Source organism: Marmota marmota, unplaced genomic scaffold (genome assembly GCF_001458135.2).
Source record: "Marmota marmota marmota unplaced genomic scaffold, marMar, whole genome shotgun sequence".
NCBI lineage: Eukaryota > Metazoa > Chordata > Mammalia > Rodentia > Sciuridae > Marmota > Marmota marmota.
The window spans coordinates 40,501,584-40,522,242 of NW_026000016.1; the positions used below are offsets into that span (position 1 = coordinate 40,501,584).

Sequence of the window (20,659 nt, forward strand, 5' to 3'; positions counted from 1 at the left end):
TGTGGTCTGGAGTGTAACTCAGTGGTAGAGCACTGGCCTAGCATGTGCAAGGCCCTGGCTTCTATCTCCAGCACAGCAACACCAACCAAAATATCCTGGGCAAGGACATCTGTTTCCAGGAAAAACTAAGAATACAGACCCAGAAAGCAGGCAAGAAATCACATCTAGGCTAATGCCCACTCTGTGCAGCTCACAGATGAGGAGCTGGGCAGGCAGAAAGGAAGAGCCCTTTCAAGAGTAATAGTAGACACGGTGTGTGTGGGGGGGTTTACACCAGCCCAAGGAGCAAAGCCACTAACCCCAACCCTGAGCCTGTGGCTCTCCTCCCAGCCCCTCCAGCTCTGCCTCATGACCTCTTAGGTGTTCTGTGAGTTGTGTATCAGACTCAGACTTCCTGCCCTGGAGAGGAATTCAGCACAAAAGCGTTTCCGAAGAGAAACGATGCATTCCCTCACCATGGAGAAGCAACACCAAAGACTTCTTCCATGCAGGGAAAATATGAAAGCAACCCGACGAATCCATGCTTCCAAACACAATGTGTTCTTCGGTGCCATGGCTCCCTTTGTTCTCTTTGCCTCCTCTGCTCAGTCTCTAAATGTCACAGGGGCCTAGGATTCCTCTCTGGTTCTTCTCCATCCACAGTCCCCCTTCACACAGCTCCAAGGGTTTGAATGTCTCCATGGCAGAGCATCTTACAGTTATGCCCCCAGCTCTGAGCTGCATCCAGAACTTCAGTCTTGCATATAAAACTGCCCTTTGATATGGTCAATCACTGGATGACTAGCAATGTCACCCGACCCGAACTTTTGAATTCCTTTACTCGTTTACTCCTCCCCATGGCAATTAATACCATCCCCTGCTTTTTTTCTTGCTGCCCACATGCTATGAGGAGGCTGAGGCTCCAGTGTAGCTCCAGGAGCTGGGGGTGTAGCTTAGTGGTAGATCATGTGCTTTGCATGGGCAAGGACCTGGGTTCCATGTTTAGTGCACGCGCGCGCGCACACACACACACACACACACACACACAAAGATTTGGCTTCATCTATAACCCATGGCCTTGGGTGAGAGATGCATAGTGCTAGAGTGTGATGGACGTGGACACTGCTTTACAAGAGGTGACGGCCTAGCACATGGAGATCTGCGAAGCTGCCAAAGCCTTCGAGGAGGACCAAGCCCATCTTTGTTTGCTTGCATCCAACTCTGAGGAGTCTATGACTGTCAAGGTGGAGGACAACCTTTGTGCTGAGCACCACATCAAATATTTGAGGTTGAGGAAAATGAGAAGCTAGGGGAATGGGCGGGCCTCTGTAAACGGACAGGGAGGGGAAGCCTATTAAGGGACCGGTTGTGAAGTGGTTAAGGACTACATGGAGAATCTCAGGGAAAGGTGTCATGGAAGAGTACTTCAAATGCAAGGCATGAGCAAATAAAAAACTGGGCTCTCAAGAATGGGGAAAAGACAAGTGTCCCTGCTCTAGTGGAGATCTTGAAAGGCCCGTGTGTTAGACTTGGTCCTCAGGGGAGGTGGTGGAACCTTCAGGAGGTGAGGTCCTTAGGTCCTTAGGTCCTTAGGTCATCTGGGAGTGACCTTGAAGGGGATTGTGGGATCTTGGCCTCTTCCTCTCTCCTTTTGCTTCCTGGCTCATGAGGTGAGCAGTATGCTCTGCCAAGCTCCTGGCCACTGCCATCTGACACGTCTATCAGAGGTGTAAAGCAACGGGTCCACCTGATCATGAACAGGAACCTCCAAAGCATGAGCCAAGATAAACCTTTTCTCTTTATAATTACCTCTGGCACTTCATCAAGGTGACAGAAAGCTGAGCAGCACAATCCTCATTGATGCAGTTGTTCAAGCTCTGCCTCTAGATGGCCCCTGATTCCTCCTTCTCTTGCCTCCTGCTTCAAGTCAATGGCAAGTCCCGTCAACCCTACCTCAAAAAATGTTCTAGGATCTTTCTCTCTCTCCAGATTCATCCTGACCACGCTCATCTTGCCTGGACTATAGTAACAGATTCTCACAGGTCCCTCCTGTCACTCCTGACCCCTACAGTCTGACCTTCCACAGAGCAACTAGAGGGCACTTTCAAAATGCACTGCAGATCAAATCCATTCCCTGCTTGAAACCTCCCAATGGTTTCCTGCTCCCTTAGAATAAAATCCAAACCTGGTGTACACCACCTTACAGGAAGCAGCCCTGCTCTGCTCCCCAGACCCATCTCTTTCTGCTCCCATGGGGCACCCCTAGTTCCCACAGGACTTCACACAAGCACATGCACGGAGTCGGAAGTGGTCCATGACTCCAGGAGAACACTGAGAACAGGGGACTGTTTACCTTGGGAGGCTGTCTTGGAAGTGGTCACAAGAAATATAATGTCGTGACATCACAGCTGTGAGTGGAAAGGTTTGCTCAAGGCTGGGTAGCCGCAGTTCCCAGATAGGATGGCCGGCAAGGGCCCCTGCAAAACCTGCAGAACCACTCAGAGGCCCAGAGGACTCACCACGCCACCCGCAGTGGCAGCTCTGCGTGGGGACTCAGGGATCTGTGTTTTCTAAGAGAACCTCCATTGAGTCTGAGCTGTTTGGAATCACTCTCTCTAGGACAGTGTCTTCCCAGCCTTGGGGATGCGAACCCCCCCCCCCCCAGGGCGTTTGTTAAATTAATAGATCACTAAGCCCCTGGACATTCTGATTGACTCAGGTGCGGTGGGAAACCCAGGAAACCGTCATTCTCTCAAACCTGATTCCCACCCACTTTCCCCTCCACCCTGGAGGAGGAAGCTGAGGCAGGCCACCATGAGCACTGTCCCCATCCTCCACGTCACCTCGCAGCCCGCTGGGATCTCTCCTCCCAGCTCCTTCCTCCTTTACTGAGCTCAATGCTTCCTTCACCCCTTTTTTCTTCACCCCATTTCCCTTCCCCAGACCCTTCCTCAGTATCACGACTCCTCTCCTTGCTGGCTTCCTCCCTTTCTCCTCTGCCTGCGAGCAGGTCCCCACACCCCAGCTCCCTTCAACGCAGACATATGTGCAAAGTGAAATGGGCGCTCACTCCTCTACTTCCCATCTCAGCCTTGGAAGTTTAGCTCCTACCCCGCTCACTCCCATCGACGCGGAACTGAGATCTCTTTCAAGAAGATTATCGATGAGCACAAGGCCAAATCCAAGGGCCTCTCTTGGGGCTCACGATCTTTGTCTCTATAGCCCCAACATATGTCCACGCCTCCTGTGTGCTGGAAATTCAACAGAAGAAGTACCTTCTTACCGTGGATTGGGTTTCCTGGAAAAAGAGTGCACTCCCAGTCATGGGAGAACACTTGGAAGGCATGTCAGAGGTGATTCACGCCTTGGTGGAAGGCTGGACTAAATGGCCCCATTAGGATCTGTAATCTGGACGCCTCTGTCATCCTTGGTCATGTGGATGCAATGAGGACAAGTCTTAACCCACCACTGGGCTCAGCCCTCCTGCCTCCTAGGCACAGCAGTCCCTTAAAGGTCATCCTCAATGCCAGGCCTGGCCTACGGGACAGGAGAGCTACAAAATGCAAGTTCCCAGGTGCAGCCTGGCGAATGATTACAAAGGCTGGGGGATCTCTGGCCACCACTGACCAGCTGGCACCATAATAAACAGATGTGCCAAGGCCAACACGCCCCTCCCTTGTGCCCTTGGCAGTCAGTAGGGTCTGTTCCACACACCGCCTCCAAAAGCCTATTCTGTGAATGCTTTTAAGGGTGTAAAATCAGAGGCCCACAGAGGAGAAGGGATTTTTCCAAAGTAGCACAGATGAGCGCTCTGCTCAGATCCCATCCGTCCGCCCCAGCATCTCTCACTTTCTCTCCTCCCTCTCCTTTTGCATTTGTTGGCAGAGTGCAATCCCGAGCAAATGTTCTGGGGCAGCGGGAGGGCCAGGAGTAGACAAGTTCTTCTGAGTCACTAAGAAGGGAAGGAGGCCACTTAGCCACTTACCACATTGGTGAAAACCATGGTGACTGGCCTCATTCTTGACGAGATGGGAATGGAGATGAGCCGGCCCAGGGTGATGAAGCCCCAGAAGAGGCTGGGGAGGTAACCTGCCACCTTGTGTCCCACAGACAGCGGCTTCTCCACTGCATAGCTATACACGAAGGCTGAGTATGCCCCCTGTGGAGAGAGCAGGCTCTGTTGAGCACATGCTGTCCAGGCCCTGGCGGACTTGGGAGTGCGGGGGAGGACTCACTGGCCCTGTCCCAGAGGCTCTGCAGGGGAAGGCCCTGGAGCCAAGACCACAGAGCACACTTAGGCCCGAGCTAAGGACAGAACCTGGCTTAGAGCCACATCTGCAGAGACTCAGAGGTTCCCAAGAGATGTCTCTGGATCTCCACGGGGTGTCCCCATGGGACTTAGGCAGACGGGCATTGCTCCTTAGCTAAAAACAAGGTATGCACAAGTTTCTCATTTTATAGATGAGAGTCGCAAAAGTGACTTGTCCGAGGTCACCCTGAGAGTTGGCAGTCAACCAAGTTGTCAGGAGTACTTTCCACCAGGTCATTAAGTGTTTTAGGGCCTTCTCTCTGGAGGGTTCTCCCTATTGCAACCAGTCTATGGGTCAGCCATTCAAGAGTGTCCTAATCTAGTCCTAAAAGATTTTGTGGAAAAAGGAACTAAATAGCATAACAGAGGTCACACTAATGGGATGAACAGCTGGGCCTAAGCCCTCCCTGTGGCTTGTTTACAGTTCTGGCTTGAGAAGGTGGGTTTGCAACACAGCCAAGAAGCCAAGCACCCCAGAGCTCATATGGCATGACCTCTATTAGGGGAACAGGGATCTGCCTCTTTAAAAAAAAAAAAGAAAAAAGAAAATGTGGGTCACATAATAAGTGAAAAATCATATAGACCCCTATGTAGAGTTGACAAAAATAAATACAATCAGCCAGGACAGAAGCCCATGGTACCAATGCTGAATGACCATGGGGACCATGTCTCCAAGGACTTTAAAAGTTTAAATGTTGGGGCCTGGCATAGTGGCACATGCCTGTAATCCCAGTGACTCAGGAGGCTGAGGTAGGAGGATCACAAGTTCAAAGCCAGCCCCAGAAAAAGCAAGGTGCTAAGCAACTCAGTGAGACCCTGTCTCTAAATAAAATACAAAACAGGGCTGGGGATGGGGCTCAGTGGTCGAGTGGCCCTGAGTTCAATCCCTGGTACCCAAAACAAAATTTAAATTTTTGGATCAATTGTGCTGCAAGGGAGGTCTCTAGGAATCTTGATGGGCCTCTCTGGTGCCATCCCCAGATGGGGGTGTCAGAGTGGAGGCCTCCCAGGACAGAGCGCCTCAGAGGCAGGCTCACCGTCATCCCATCCGTCATGAACAGGACCAGGGCTGCTGTGACGTGGATGGCAAAGAAAGAATAAGGGGCTCCCCGGCAGTTCTTCCGTTGGCAGCAGCTGAACAGGTCCTCGTGCCCTGGAGGAGGCAGAGGAAGAGCAGGGCTGAGGCTCAGCTTCTGCCCCCCTCCCTTTGCATGCCCAGAGGACGCGGCTGGCAGTCAGAAGAGTCCTGGCAGGAGGGGCCTCCTTACTGCTTCCACCTGTCCCAGCTTTCAGCCAGCTGTTAGGAACATCCCCCGTCCTTCTCCCAGTCCTGGTAGAACCAAGGGTCAGAGAGGTCAAGTAACTTGCCCAAGGTAACACAGGCAGGGTTGAGTAGAATGGACATTAGAGCCCAAAGTCTGTCTTCCCTGTTCTCTTGGCCAGGTTGCTCCATCTCCTGTCTCAAAGTTTTTGGAGTCACAAGTTTTTTTCTCTAACCATGTGATCTGGGTTCATCTCTGGGGAAGGGGTTACCAGGGAAGCCTCAGAGGCTGTGAGCCTCACCTGAGTATGGCTGAAACTTCGGGGGTAGTGAGGAGGCATCTTCCTTCTCTGGAGGCCGAGTCTCCAGGGCCAGCTCGTCTGCAGGAAGGAGCAAGGGCTTCCTCTGAGAGAAGCAGGTCAGCAGCCGCTCCTTGGACAGCAGAAACAGCACTGCCATGGGCACTGGAAGCTGGGGGTCAGGAGAGGTCAGCACAGCCCCGCAGCAGGCCTGCTGCTACCCCTCCGGGCGGTACCCATGCTCTTCTGCTCAGTCCTGGGAGAACACAGCTCCTTTCCAAGGGACCCACCTCACAGAGGAGCCACGGTAGCTAAGGAACCAGGTGGAAGGAACCAGGTGGCTGACTGGGTTTCCAGGTGGGGCAACTGAGGACCAAAGTTATCCCTTCCTTAGGATTGGAAGGGACCTTGGAAATAAACTAGAGGCCCAGAGAGGGGAGTCATGGTCACGCAGCTGGCTTGGGCAGAGCTATACCAGAACCTGGTCTCAGGATTCTGCTCGGCACCATGTCCACCTGAGGCTGCCCGGGTGAGGTGATGTCCTAGCAGGGTACCCAGCTGTGCTCAGGAGCCTGTTGTTTAAACTGGAAGACAGACATGATCTGGTTCTTACAAGTCCATGTTTGTGAGCTCAGTGTTCGATGCTCTGTTCTTTACACTAAGCCACTTAGGACCTAGCTGAGATTCCCCAGGGTGATGGGAAAGGTCTCCTCCTTCTGAGGTTGCCTGGAGAAGCCACCACAGCCTCCCTCGGGTGCCCTTGCCTGGGTCTGGCCACCCTCCCTGCCAGGAAGTGCTCTAGCAAGTCTGCTGATGCCTTCCTGATTTACTTTGGAAGAAGAGGAAGGAGCTATAGGCTCCCAGAAGCTGGGGAGCACAGCTAGCCACAGCTTCGGGGGAGCCCCTCACTCTCCCCCAGGCAGACTGGCTCATGCCAGCCTGAAAGAAAAAATCCACTCCACACTCTACTGACCTCTCCCTATGTGACCTTGAGAGACCTTCTGCATATTCAAAAGCAAGTCAAGGTCAGACAGTCCCTGGCAGCTGTAAAGTAGCAAATGGGGCCTGGGTGGGAAGAGACACAGCCCCGCCCTCATGGAGTCCCGGGCCTGATGGGGGAGACGGCCCTTCCTCCAGTCTGCTGGGGGAAACAGGAAACCCACACAGAGGCCTGCAGTGGCAGAATGCCTGGGTGAAGGCCAAGGAGAAACAGCCGGCGAGAGGCGTGATCGCTCAGGTGGGGCCTTCCAGGGAGGTGGGTGCTGGGAGGATCGCACCCAATTTTCAGAAGAATCCCATTCAGGGAAGGCAGCACCACCTTGAAAGCCTGCTAATGCCTGCTAGTGCCAGGTAGGGTGTGCCTCCGTGTGAGGGAGGGTGTCCCATGTGCAAGCACCACCAAGTTCTCTTCTGTGGAGGGCTGGTTCCGACATAAACCAATGGGAAAATCCCAAAATCCTGTAGCAAACTAACTGCCTCCAGTCCGCACCTCACAGGGCAAGAAAGAACAGACCCTGTGCTTGGGCAGGGCCTTTGGGCTCCCCGTCCCTGTCCTTGATCCTTCCCGTCACAGGGACCCCTTGGAAGACACAGGTCCAAATCTGCATTGTTCCAAAACAGTGGATAGCATGAACAGGAAAGGAAGTGGAGGGCGAGGGGTATGCTGCTGAGACCCCCGAGAAGATTCCAGGCAGTGAAAGGAGGTCCAAGGCCACGGTGACCAGGGGGGTGGGCAGTAGGTCTCTGCCGGGAGGTGGGAGCAGGGGCTTCCAGCTCCACCTGGCATCTTACTGTCCCCTGCTCAGGGCCTTGAGCCAGTTAGGGTGGGACACCTGCTGTGGTGCCGTGCTCAGTGCTCAGGGCCACTTCCAGTGCTACATGTATTGTGTCACTGAGGCTCTGGAGCAGCAGCTGTCTCTGAAGAGCCAACCCTGCTTAGTTCAGAGAGAGGCTCTACATCAGAGTGGCAAACCACTCAGGGTCCTTGTCCCATAAGCGGGCCAATGACCACCTGGAACACTCCCCACCCCAGGCTCCATGCTAGGCCTGAGCCAGGAGGTCAGGCAGCTCTGGTGTTTCTGGATTGTCTTTCCCAAGACTGGGGTGGGGGTGGGGATCTGCTCTCTACTCCATGGGGGATGCTAAGGGGAACCTCCTGGGTTGCAGAGTACCAGAGGAGGCTTCCCGATGAAGCCCTGAGGAACGGCTGGTTTGTCTGGGGCTGCAGTGGAAACTGGGTATCTGACGCGGCAAGAGGGGTGGTCTCTCTCTGCCCACACCATAGGCAATGCCCCTCAGAAGTCATCTTGTCCCTCCCACGGCTGTCAGAGGAGACCCTAACAGCGGGGCACAGGAGATTCCCCCCATGATGAAGGACCCCAGAGAGGAACCCAGCGTTGGCATGGTCTCTTCCAGGTCTGCTTCGCTGGCTCACTGCCCACCTTCCTTGAGAACTGCAATCCAGAGGCCAATCCAGGGGGCTCAGCTCTCCCACCCTCTGTCTCCCGGCTGCACCCCTCCGCCCCAGCATGTTTCTCAGAATCTGCAGTGGAAGCTGGATGGACCAGGAGGTGTGGACTGTCCACTAGCTCCTCACCCAGCCTGTCCCGGCGACACTCACATTGATAAGGGCCATGATCCAGAAGGCGTAGGACACTCGAACCTCAGTCCCGCCCTTTGGGGGCAGCCCAGGGACTGTCTGGTTGGACCCAGGCTGGGCTTTTGCATGGTGCAGGCCCAGGATCTGGGAGGCGTGGAACAGGTGGCTTCTGGTGGTGGTGTTTGCTGTGCTATTGGCAGGAAAGCAGTTGGCCTCAGACAGGAAGGGGTCTGCGATCAGGGGGCTCAGCAGAGCACCAAAGCCCACAAAGAAATGGAGCACCTGTGGGTGGGTCGGGGTGTGGCTCAGTCTTCTGGCCCAGGAAGCCATGGCCTGGGCTTCCACCTCCCCCTCTGACCGCACCTGGTGCCATTGCCCAGCCCCAGATCGGGGAGGAAGAAGGACTGGGAAGCAGGAAAGGTGAAAGAGGGCGGGGTGGAGCCTGGCTCTCACCACCCCTGGGCTGGGATAACCGGGGTTACAGAGGCCAATCCCCTCCCTCCCTCTTTCTTCCTTCCCCAATCAACCCCTCGCTGGGGCTGTTGAATCCACCAGCCAACATCCTACAGGGAAGAGGACACCGAGGCAGCTCTGGATGGGATCCTGGTGTCTGGGAGGAGAAAGAAGAAAATGGGAGGAGCGAGGGAAGGTGGAGAAGGCAGAGAAGGGGTCCGGAGAGCAAACGGGCCGGCCCTCCATCACCCTTTTCCAATTCACAAAGAACTTGCTCTTGTTAGCTCTGGGGTTCCCGTGACAACCTTGCGTGGCAGATAGAGATCATGACCCACTTCACAGATGAGGAAACCCAAGCCCAGAGGATTGAGTGACTGCAGGTGTGGCCCACTGGTAAGTGGTCACGCCGGGCTGAGTCACCACCCTTGCCCAGAGGGAAAGCTTCTTAGGACATGGGGCTGGCAGAGAGGGACCAGGCACAGGGAGCTCTTGTGCTCCACCCGCCACCCAACCCCATACCTGCTGGCTGGGCTCACCTGGAGGAAGACAGCCGAGTCCTTCTGGTATATTCTCACCAGCTGCATGTTGGCCACCGTGTCGATGCAGCCCATGGCCAAGCCCGCCAGCGCCATGACCGAGGCCAACACCTTCACATCTCGGCAGAAGGGGATGACGACAAACACCAGAGAGATGGCCAGAGTAGAGGTAAAGAGGGCCCATAAGGACTGGGCCAGGCTGGGGCAAGGGAGGGGCGGAGTCAGTGGAGGGACCCAGAGCCTTCAATGGGGCACCTGTGTCCTTGTCCTCCACTGGCTGGGTGGTCTTGAGAAGCCCTGGCACTTCCCTATCTACTTGGTAGCAAGGGAAGGAAGCTGAGGAAGCTCTGGCCCACCACCTGTGCGTGTGGGCAAGCTGTTGAGCGTGCCTGTCTCCTCAGGGTGCTGTGAGGACTCAAGAGACTGTAGAAAAAGACTAACTGCTGTCATTGTACTCAGAAACAGTTTCAAGTTGCTTAAATTGCTTACTATTTTCCATCCCTCTCAGGCAAGCTGCTGTGAGTATGGTGAGGAAAGGGTGCCGCCATATGCCTGTAGCCCAAGGTGGGCCTCCGATCTGATCCTAGAAGTTCCTGAGCTGAGCCTCCTCTTGCCCAGGGGAGAGGTGTGCATTCCTCCTAGAAATGGGCAGAGGGGCCTTTCCTTCCAGGCGCTGACCTGAGCCACCAGAACCAAAGCCCACAACCTGGTGTTTAGGCCACTTGGTGACTCCTCAGGTGGCACAGGTCATGAGCCCTGTGCCTGGCTACTGTCTGGAAGGGAGGAAGGAAGGACCTGAGGTTATCCCTACTGAAACCGGTCTGAGTGGTGACCTGGGTGATCCTCCCTGTCTTCAGATAACAGAACAGCCCATGGCAGGTGTGCTGGGGGCCTGTTCCATCAGCAAAGTATGAATAAATGGGGCCTCTAAGGCTCTGTCAAGGTCTTTGGGACAATTCTATTCAATAACCAGATTCTCAGAAAAAGGACTAAAGACTCATATTTTCAGGGACCAGCCTGAGAGGCTAACATGTGTGGGAGAAGCCTGGCCAGCAAGAAGTTTCTAAAAGGTTGTGGAGAAACTTTCTCAGATTATGAAAAACTGGAGGGTTGGGGTGCAAGAAGACCCCTCCGGGTGTCCAGCATGCTGAAGAGACTGGGGAGGCCCCCCGCAACCCTGCAGCCTGTGTCTTTTGCCAGAGCTTCTCTCTGATCCTGGTAGCTCCCCGTCCTCTCATCTGGCCCCATATCTGATTAAATCCTTTATCAGAAGAGCTCTGCTGATAGCAGCAGTTCCTTATTTTGTTATTTTCTCATTTCTTGTTTCCAGGCTGATCTGCTGGGGAGATTACTGTTTTGACCCCAGAGTGTTCCCAGCTCAGAATTTGGGGAGGGCGTGGGGGTGGGGTGGGGATGCCACTTCTAGGCCCGTGTTAGGAGGAAATGGACGGAAGGCAGGCTATGAGGTGGGAGGCCTGTGCAGGTCCCTCCTAACTCCTCTGGCTCTCCCTGGGGCGCCTGCTCAGGCAGTCGCCAGCCCTGGCAGCCTGGCCAGGCTGCCCCTGCCACCTCCCTGTGACGCTCACCATGCTTCCGTGTGCTTCTGCTTCCTGCGCTGCTGCTGCCACATCTCATTTGCCTGCTCTTGGCACCCAGTTCAGAGGGGTTGCCAAGGCGCACTGTGGGCTGATAACAATGGCGGACCTCTCCTAACGACTCCCTCTTTTTCCCCTTCCTTGGCCTGAACAGAATAGACTAGGCAAACTCCCGGATGGCGACTTCAGAGAGAGCAAGAGAATCTCCTATGTGCACCTCGAGCTTCCCTCCATGGACCCCAGTACTCAGCACAAGATCTCCCCTCACACACTTGGAAGTAAAGCAGAGTTGTCCCAAGTCAAGTGCAAACACTCTCTTTGAAGAGTTAACACATTCTCAGCCAGGTGTGCTGTGTAATCCCAGGGGCTGGGGAGGCTGAGCAGAAGGATCGCGATTTCAAAGCCAGCCTTAGCAACTCAGTGAGACCCTGTCTCTAAATAAAATATTAAAAAGGGCTGGGGATGTGGCTCAGTGGTTGAAAGCCCCTGGGTTCGATCCCCAGTATATATATATATATATATATATATATATATATATATATATATATATATATAAAGGCGGGGGGCTTTTATATTCTTTTATATTTAAAAAAATGTTGTTAGAAGACAGGAAACTTTATCTTCTATTTCATAGTCATAGTTTCTCTTGAAAAAGCTCTTCACATATGATCTTTATGAGATTGGAAAGATGAAGGTAAAACCTGGATTTGAACGTATACATTCACATGAATGCTTACTGAGCACCTACTGCACACAGGCGTTGGTCAGGGCACAGGCAGGACTTGGGCGCTCTAAGGACTAAGCCAAGCCTTCGTGGAGCTTACACTGTACTGAAGGAGACAGACGATGAAACAAGCAATGTTGATTCAGCAGTGAAATATGCCATAAGCCAATCTNATATATATATATATATATAAAAGAATTAACACGTTCTCATTATTGCTTTAATAATCCTGAGTGAGGACTGGGGTGCAGCCCAGGGGTGGAACATGTGCTTAGCATGCCTGAGTTTCCACCTCCAGCATCACAAGACCAAAAACCAACCACGAAAGGGTTAAGTGCCACAACTGGTCCTGTAGTAAAGTCTTGAGGAAATGGGACCTGGGATCAGTAAACTGAGATGGGAGGAAAGTGCGGGAGGTGTAAAAAAATAAATAATGGATAATAACTAGTTACCATTTACGAGAGAGCCACTAAAGTCTGTTTACATTACCCAGGACATTCAGTGGACAAAAGATGCTATGAGACTGACTTTGTGATCCTGCCCATTTGACCCATGAGTGAACCTAGCTAAACAAGTAGCTGACAGAGCCAGACTCCAACCCAGGTCTTTTGGCTTTAAATTCCCCCTGGCAGGCTGTTTTTCCATGGAGGAGAGTGTCTATATGTGTGCGGGTGCGTGTAAGGGGCAGGTGTTGGGCCACGGACCCAGCCATGCTAGAGGGGCTGTGGGCCAGCTGAAAGCAGAAGCTAGATTCTTCAGAGACTTGAACGGCAGGGTTAGAAAGCAACAGGGAGCAGCTGTAGCCTCTAGAACATGCGCCTGCTGGTGTCTTCACAGCTCTAAATGCCTAAGACTGCAATGGCTGCCCACCCTACCCCCAGCAAGCTTCCTGCCGCAGCCTGGCACCAGGCGCGGCACTGAGAAGGTGCTCTATCCAGGCTCCTGGGTGGTGCTACTTGGAATGGGAACAGTGCCCGAGGGCTTTCCTCCCACTCCACGTGGGATGACCTGGGGAAAAAGAACTGTCTGGAGGCTGAAGGAGGATTTTTATTAGATTATTTGATGGGGGTGATGGTGACAGAAAGATAAAGAATAATGTCGGGATGGACTGCCAGGAAGGTCCTGAGTAGAACAGTGGAAGATCCTTCCTTCCTTCCTTCCTTCCTCCCTCCCTTCCTCCATCCCTCCCTCCCTCCCTTCCTCCCTCCCTTCCTCCCTTCTATTTCAGATTGAACCCAGGGTCTCTTACATCCCAGGCAAGCACTCCACCACTGTGTTACAACCTCATCCTTTTTCATTTTGAGACAGGGTCTCACTAATTTGCTCAGGCAGACCTGATTTTTCTGTCTCGGCCTCCCAAGGCACTGGGATGTCAGGTGCGCATTACCAGATCCAGCTCAGCTTGTCATTTTTTTGGTGTGTACTGACAAATGCTCACTTTGTCATTCTTTTTTTTTTTTTTTTTTTTTTAATTTTCCTTTTGTACCAAGGATTGAACCCAGAGGTGCTTAATCACTGAACCACATCCCCAACCCTTTTTATTTTATTTTTTTATTTTGAGATAGGGTCTCACTAAGTTGCTCAGGCTGGTCTTTAATTTGCAACCCTCCTGCCTCAACCTCCCTGGAATTACAGGAATTACAGGTGTGAGCTATCATGTCTGGCCCACTTTGTCATTCTTAAGAAGAACATGAAATGTCCACAGGGGGCTTTTTTTTTTTTTGGTCCCCAGGGCCAGTGACAGAAGGAGCAGGCTTTGGAAATGCTCTCACTGTGCTTCCTGACAGGAGTCAGGCTGTGATTTGAGTCTGACACCTACAACTGGGGCTGGGAGGGATGAGCCCTTATTGGGCCTGGGTTCTTGGGGGGTGGAGACCTGTTCTAAACAAATAGGGACATATGTATCACAAAAAATCTTGTTTTTTGATCCCAGACTGCCCACCCTTCACAGTTGCTTCAGCAGGGCTGTGCCTGAGCATTCCAAAAATCAGTCTGAACAAATTTCTTTAAAATGATATATTGTTGCCAAGAAAAAAAGAAGTCCCAGATCCAGACTGAAAGACATTTATTGCCTTTTTAAATGACTTGGTCCATGCCCCTTCCAGGAATGTGGGTAATTGGAAATTATGGAATAAGAATGTGAAAAGAGTTTTGGCATCAAGAATGTAGTGGGATTTATAGTCAGAATACTAGCTTCTAGGCCCACCTCTGTCCTTCCTGGAATATGGTTTAGGGCAAGTCACTTAATATTTAGCCCTCTGAGCCTCAGTTTCCCTCTGCTATACCCACATAGCCTCCTCCAAGGCTGCTGGGCAGTGCTCACCACCCCACCCCTGAGCTCACTAAAGGTCAATGCTGGGCATAGACCCCTGGGTCTCCCCCAAGCCTACCTCTGCACCTGCACCTGTGGCGACTCTGAGATAATGATCCAGGATCTGTGAGAGAGACCTGAAACTGTCCCTTGTTCCCTACTCACCTCTACACAACATCCCAACTACAGGGGCAGCAAGGACCTAAGAGTTCTACCAGCAAATCAGGAAACTGAGGTCCAGGCAGGGCAAAAGCATGCAGTAGAAGAGAGCTGGGACATGGGACCCAATCCAGGCAAAGCCCAACAGAGTGTCATTGACCTTCCTTTCCCTGGCCCTGGGTTCAGAGGTTAACTCAGGCCTATTAGAGGAGAACCTTTATTCCCCCACAAGACCAGTGTTTCTAGGGAAGCCCAGAAACAGCCTGGACAGTCTCGGAAACCTATGTCTGGGCGATGACCAAGGTGCTTACTAATGTCTTCACACAGAAGGTGCAAATGTGGGGGAGCCAGGGTCCTCTCTCTCCCAGTCTAGTTGTGGCTCTGCTGGAGGTGCCTGCCTGGCTGTGTCTGCTGTGTGACCTTAAGGACAGTGCTGACCCTTCTCAGCCCAGGTGTTCTGCCTTCCCCAGATAGATACGTGGCCACCTTGACTTGGACCTGCTTGGGGCACCTGCTTTGTCACCTGGTTCTGTGCAAAGAGGAGGGACTGAATGTCTCCAAATAAGAAGAGGTCTGGGCAGTTAGGTGCCAGTCCCCCATTCTTGCCCTCCACCCCAGAGTGAGGAAGACTGCTGCTGAGGCCCAGCCCCAAACCATCTGGGCAGCCCCAGGGTCTGGAGGCACTGACATTCACCTACGCTTTTGCTCAGGGGCTCCCACTAGACAGCAAGGGTGCTCAACATCTTCCTTCCTCCTTCCCTGCTCAGTTGGACAGTTTCTTCTTTGAAGGACCAGGGGAGAAGGACAGCAGAACTGTAGAGCAATCAGAAGCCCAGCCCCTATCCATTCCCAAAGGGGCAGACAGCTCCTGGATGAGATGGCATGGGATTCATGGACAAGAAACCAGGAGGCAGGGACCCCCAAGGAGCTAGGACATCTTAATGATTCTATCTCAAGCTAGAATGATGGCGAAGAAGAGAGGAGGCTTCCCTCCCAACTCAGTCATCCCAGACTCCATAGTGACATCTCACCTTTTTCAGGGGCTAGGATTGAGGCTGGGGGGAGTCAGGAGAGGGGCACACAAGCCTGACGGCCCTGTTAGACCCAGCCTAGGGCTGCACCCTGTGCATGACAATGTCCCTGTGCAGGGCAGACTGGGGTGCTGGGCCAAAGGGATGTGCACCTTAGACCTTCTTGAACTTGCATCTGTCTGCCAGGCCACCCCCACCCCACCCCACTCTTTGCACGCCTGGCTATCTCTGTTCATTCAGGTATCGGCTTTAATATCACCTGCTCAGAGAGGCCTTCTTTGAGCACTCAGCTAAAATAGGCTCCTTCTCTGCCACTCTTCCTCCCTGTCCTGCTTCATTTCCTTTATCTCACCACCTAAAATTGCCCTTCAGAACATAAGCTCCATAAAAGCAGGGGCCTTGTCTGGCATGTTCACCTCTGAAACAGGGTCTGGCTCCAGAGAGAGATGTTCAATGAGTGAATTAATAGACAGAATGAGTTTTGAGGTTTTTTTAAATGAAAAAATTGATATATAATTTATATACTATAAAATTCAAATTGTGTGTGTGTGTGTGTGTGTGTGTGTGTGTTACTGGGATTTGAACCCAAAGCCTACTATATACTAGGCAAGTGTCCTACCATTGACCTACATCCAACCCTTTCCTTAAAGTTTTATTTTGAGACAGTATCTCGCTAATTTACCCAGGCTGGCTTTGAACTTGTGATCCTCCTGCCTTAGTCTCCTGAGTTCCTGGGATTACATGTGTGTGTAATCCACCACACCCAGCTTAAAATTGTACACTTAAGGATACAATTCCATGGTTTTGATCATGTTCTGAGTTGTGAAACCATCACCACTTGGGTCATCTCAGAAGGAAAAACCCATATCCGTTAGCAGTCACCCCCTCACCCCTCTCCACACCACCTCCTGCCCTAGGCAACTGTAACCAATGCTCTGTGACGACTTATTCCCCCATTCTGGGCATTTCACATAAGTGGAATCATATACTCTGTGGTCTTTTGTGACCGGTCTCTCATTTAGCATAATGGCTTAATGGTACCCCATTGCCACATATTATTTATCCACCCATCTACTCTTGGGTATTTGGTTGATTTCACTTATTGACTATTATGAATAATGCTGCTATGAACATTCATATGCAAATTTTTGTGTGGATACATGCTTTCATTTCTCTTGAGTATATACCTACACGTGGAGCTGCTGGGTCCTATGGTGACTATGTTGAGGTAGGTTTTTAAAACAACCACCATATCTGGTGCTGGGCTCCCAGGAGGCTCTGGCATGGATCTAGGACAGGCTGAAAGGCAGAGAAGCCATGAAGGGACAGGCAAAAGGTTTCTGGATGGGAGGTCAACCAAAGCCCAGCTCAGAGGGGAACTGGATTGGGTTGTGTTCTGGGCACAGCAGGGAGCCAGAAATTTGTGGGGCAGATCTCAAAATTGCTTAAATGGGGTGTGAAGAATGGGTTTGTTACAAGGGGCAGGAGGACAGACAGAGCTGGGTTTGGGGCAGGCAGTACTTGCAGACTAGAAGGAATTGGAGAGAGAGAGGTGGTGGGGGAGGTGGCTGAGGCAAGAGTGAATAGGGCAAAGGGAAGACTTTGACAAGCCTTCAATTCAGATGGTATTGACAGGGGAGAGGCCAGAGGAGGCTGGGAAAAGGCTGGGGAAGCTATGAAAGTCACTTATCTGCTCCAATAACTCCGAGATAAGAGAAGTTCTCAGCTGCCCAGAGTGGTTGGACAGGTCCACAAGAAACCTGGGAAAACCTGTGCCTTCCGTCTAAGTGCCCTTTCCCTGTCCTGTGTGATAAAGCACAGGCCTCTTCACCTGCCAACAGGTAGCTTTTCTTTCTCTCTTCTGAAAGGTTTCCTTCTTGTGCTAAGCAAGATTTTCCTAAGGACGGGCTAGTTCAGGTTCTTATGGCTGTAACTGCACCCTTCTTCCTCCCTCCAGGTCTGCATGTGGTGACCTCTTTCAAGGTCTCTGTCTATGCTAGAAGCCTCAGAGACAGAGAGACAGAGACAGAGAAAGGTTGGTGCTACCTTGAGCAGAGAGGGGCTCAAGTCCTCCTGGGCATCCCAGCTCTGCAGGCGCTGCCCCTCCACTGCCTGCCCTGGGAGGCATCCAGAAGGCGCCTCCAGTCCAGGGTCCTCATTTTGGGCTAAGTAGTAGGCAAGCCCTGTGCAGAGCCCAGAGAAGGAGGTGATGCCTGACTCTCTGATGTGTCATTCGTCACTTTCCTCTGCGCCCTCGCAACAGCTGGCCCTTGAAGATTTGTTAAACGAATCCCCCACTCCTGAGTGCCAGCCTGGCGCACTGGCTGGTAATCACTTAAGCTGAAAAGCACTTGCGGGGGTATTAGCATTTCAACTGAGGCAAGGCTGTGGCAGCAATGTTAGAGACTGGTGCAAGGCTGACAGAGGCACTGTTTATTTGGGGGTGGGGGGCTACCTTGAGAACTACCCCAAGGGAGCTAGGTGCTTGACTAGACTTAGGGTTGCATCCCCCCATTTCGACTGGAAGTCTGCTTTTTTGCTTTTCACTGAAGGAAAGAGTTCTTTGTGACATTTTATGTTTGGAGTAGGAGGACTGAAGTTCAGAACTTAAACTTGAACCACTGATAGGACCTATCTCATTCTCAGAGATCCCAGCAAGAAGCCCCAGAGGCCTACCATTGGCTTCCCAGGAGCTGCCAGAGTCCAGAAATGCTCAATCTATGAAGATTCACAGGGATACTCATCTCATGCCTATGCCTCCTCCATAGAATTGATGTTGACTGCTTCATCAAGCCACTGCCAAAGTATTAGTTCTAAAGTCAAATACCGAGGTACAAATCCTAGCTACGTCTCTTCTTAATAACTATGTGATGTGGGGCAAGTTTCTTAACCTCTCTGTGCTTCAGCTTCCATATATAACATGGAGAAAAAGTACTATTTTGTAGAGTTGTGGTGAAAATTAAATAGACTGATACAAGTAAAGTACTAATAATGCCTGGCATGGAGTAAAGTTCAATATTATTGTTACCATTATTGAGTTTCTTTTCTGTGAGTCTATTTTCTCGGCAGGACCCTCTCTGTTGCCTGTTTAGAGAGCCCCAATTGAGTAAGAGCCACTGCACAAAACTAGCCAGGAAGAGATGACCCAGTTGGGTGTACATCTCTGCTCATGTCACAAAAGCAGGCCTGCCAACCTGTCACTTAGAATTATGTCCTTTCGCCTTCCTGTCTTTTGAACTATACATATTCCTAAAACATTCCAGGTAAGAAAGCGCGTAAGTCAGAATACTGAAAACACAACACAATACCTCTCAGATTTAGAGATACTCTCTCTTCATTTCTGATTAAATTTCTAGGTAGAATGGATCTTGAGCTTTTTCTTGAAGTTTTCTGAATCTCCTATACATCTAATCTTATTCAAAACCCGTGAAAACTAGTGGTGTACATAAGGAGACTTATTATTTATTTCTTTATTTATTTAGTACTGGGGATTGAACCCAGGGCTACTCTACCACTGGGCTCCACTCCAAGCTCCCTTTTTATTTTTAATTTCAAGACAGGATCTAAATTGCCCAGGCTGACCTTGAACTTGCAATCCTCCTGCCTCAACCTCCCAAGTAGGCTGGGATTACAGGCAGGCACTACCACACCTGGCTGAGATTTGGGTTTTTTTTTTTTTCTTTTTGTTGTAGATGAACACTATACCTTTATTTTATTTATTTATTTTGATGTGGTGCTGAGGATCAAGCCCATTACCTCACACATGCTAGGCAAGCGCTCTACCACTGAGCCACAACCCCAGCCCAAGATTTGGTTCTTAAAAGCAGAATTCTTTGGTTTAAAGAGGGTTTGGGGGAAAACGGGGCTAATCACTCCCTCATTGCTAATGATGAGTAAGTGTAGGTGGCTTAAACTAGGGTCCCCCTGCACTGACACCTATAATTCTTCTCTCCATCAACTCTGGAAGTGAGGTGCAGAGGAAAACTCACCCTTCTGCACACTCCTAGGAGTGAGCCAGAGGGCAAGAGCTCTTGGCTCAGAAGGGCCCCTCCAGAGGTTTCTCAGGGATAGCCCAACTGTGGTTCTGTTCCCAGGCCAGCTGCCTGCTGGAGTCCCTGCAATCCAGGAAACCACTCAGTCAGGAGGGGGGACTAGGGAAATCGGACAGCAGTGTCTGGTGTGAAGTCACCTATTCCCTGGCTCTGGGTCTGTTTTCCCAGTTGTAGGCAGTCAATCCTGCTGTCCTTCCAGAAAGGCCTGGTACAGGTGGTCCTGTCCAATGAGCCAGGAGAAGGAGTCTTTACAGTGGCATTCAAAGGGGCATCACTGGGCACTAGGCCAGGGAAAGTCCAGAGCTCTGTACTTCTGCAGAGGTCAGGGAGGAGTAACATGGGAGTAGGACTGGAGGGGACCTTGGCACCAGCTAGGAGGATCACTTTACCAAGTTATGGATGAGGCTCTGGGCCTTTCTACCTGGCCTCACCAATGCGTCAGTGTGTGTTCTCAGAGACAGAAGGGCTCTGACTTCAGGGGCCAAGCAGTAACCATGTCCTGGCTCCCTCAGGGGCCACCACATAGAACCAACCCACCAGCCCCGTAGCCACCTGGGTAGATGGCCGTCAACCGATGTGGAGCTGTGAGTGTAGTCACCCCGGGCACCTGGTCAAACCACAGGCCAGCCCTGGCAACCAGCACTGCCCCTGAGCTGGCAGTCCCTCTGTTTTTCCACCTCACTGCCAACTGCACCCCCTTTCCTGCTCCCGGGCAGCTGGGGCCACCGACAAACCTCAGACAAGCTGCGCAAGAGGGGTCCCTCCCCACCTCTGCAAACTCCATCACTCCTCTGCCCACGGGCTGGGTTGGGGGGAGCGGATGAGGGCTGGTTTTACCCTCTTACAGGGGTAAGCAAAGACAAATAAATAATCCAGAAGTCACCTTCAGTCCCTAGAGTTTTCCGGGGGAGAGCTGGGGTGGGGGAGGAAGGCAGCTGTTGGGCGAGGGCCGGCACAGCTGGCAGAGCTGGGTAAGGTGGTCGCCGCCAGCCAGAAGGTGGGAGCGACTGGCAGCCTGCGGCTGCAGGGGCAGCCATGAGGCGGGGGGCAGGGAAGGGAGGTCGCGGACAGACCTGGGGCCACGAGTTGGGGCGCGCGGGCGAGGCACTCACGTCCTCTTGAAGACGCCCCCGAGGGCGCTGCCCAGCAGGAGGCAGAGCTGCTGCGAGAAGAAGACCCAGGAGATCTGGGGCAGGGAGCTGTGCGTCTGGCAGCGCAGGTCCAGCAGCGTGGGCCCCAGGAAGGCGATGCACAGGCCGAAGCTGAAGAAGACGCTCCAGTAGGTGAGCGTGGGCTGCAGGTTGCGGCGGAGCAGCTCCGACACGCGGCCGTCGCAGCCCCTGGCCTCGGC

General features: G+C 52.3%; 1 protein-coding gene across 1 annotated transcript in view; it reads right to left on the reverse strand.

Annotated features, from left to right (window-relative positions):
* The window catches only part of Mfsd4a (major facilitator superfamily domain containing 4A), a 30,332-nt gene extending 9,673 nt beyond the window's left edge, over window positions 1-20,659 (reverse strand). The window contains exons 1-6 of the mRNA XM_015483345.2: window positions 20,421-20,659; window positions 9,437-9,635; window positions 8,469-8,729; window positions 5,852-6,020; window positions 5,326-5,441; window positions 3,965-4,138 (exon numbers count right to left, since the gene is read on the reverse strand). Coding sequence (XP_015338831.2) covers window positions 3,965-4,138; window positions 5,326-5,441; window positions 5,852-6,020; window positions 8,469-8,729; window positions 9,437-9,532 — 816 coding nt within the window. The 5' untranslated portion in view covers window positions 9,533-9,635; window positions 20,421-20,659. The remainder of the gene's footprint in view (window positions 1-3,964; window positions 4,139-5,325; window positions 5,442-5,851; window positions 6,021-8,468; window positions 8,730-9,436; window positions 9,636-20,420) is intronic.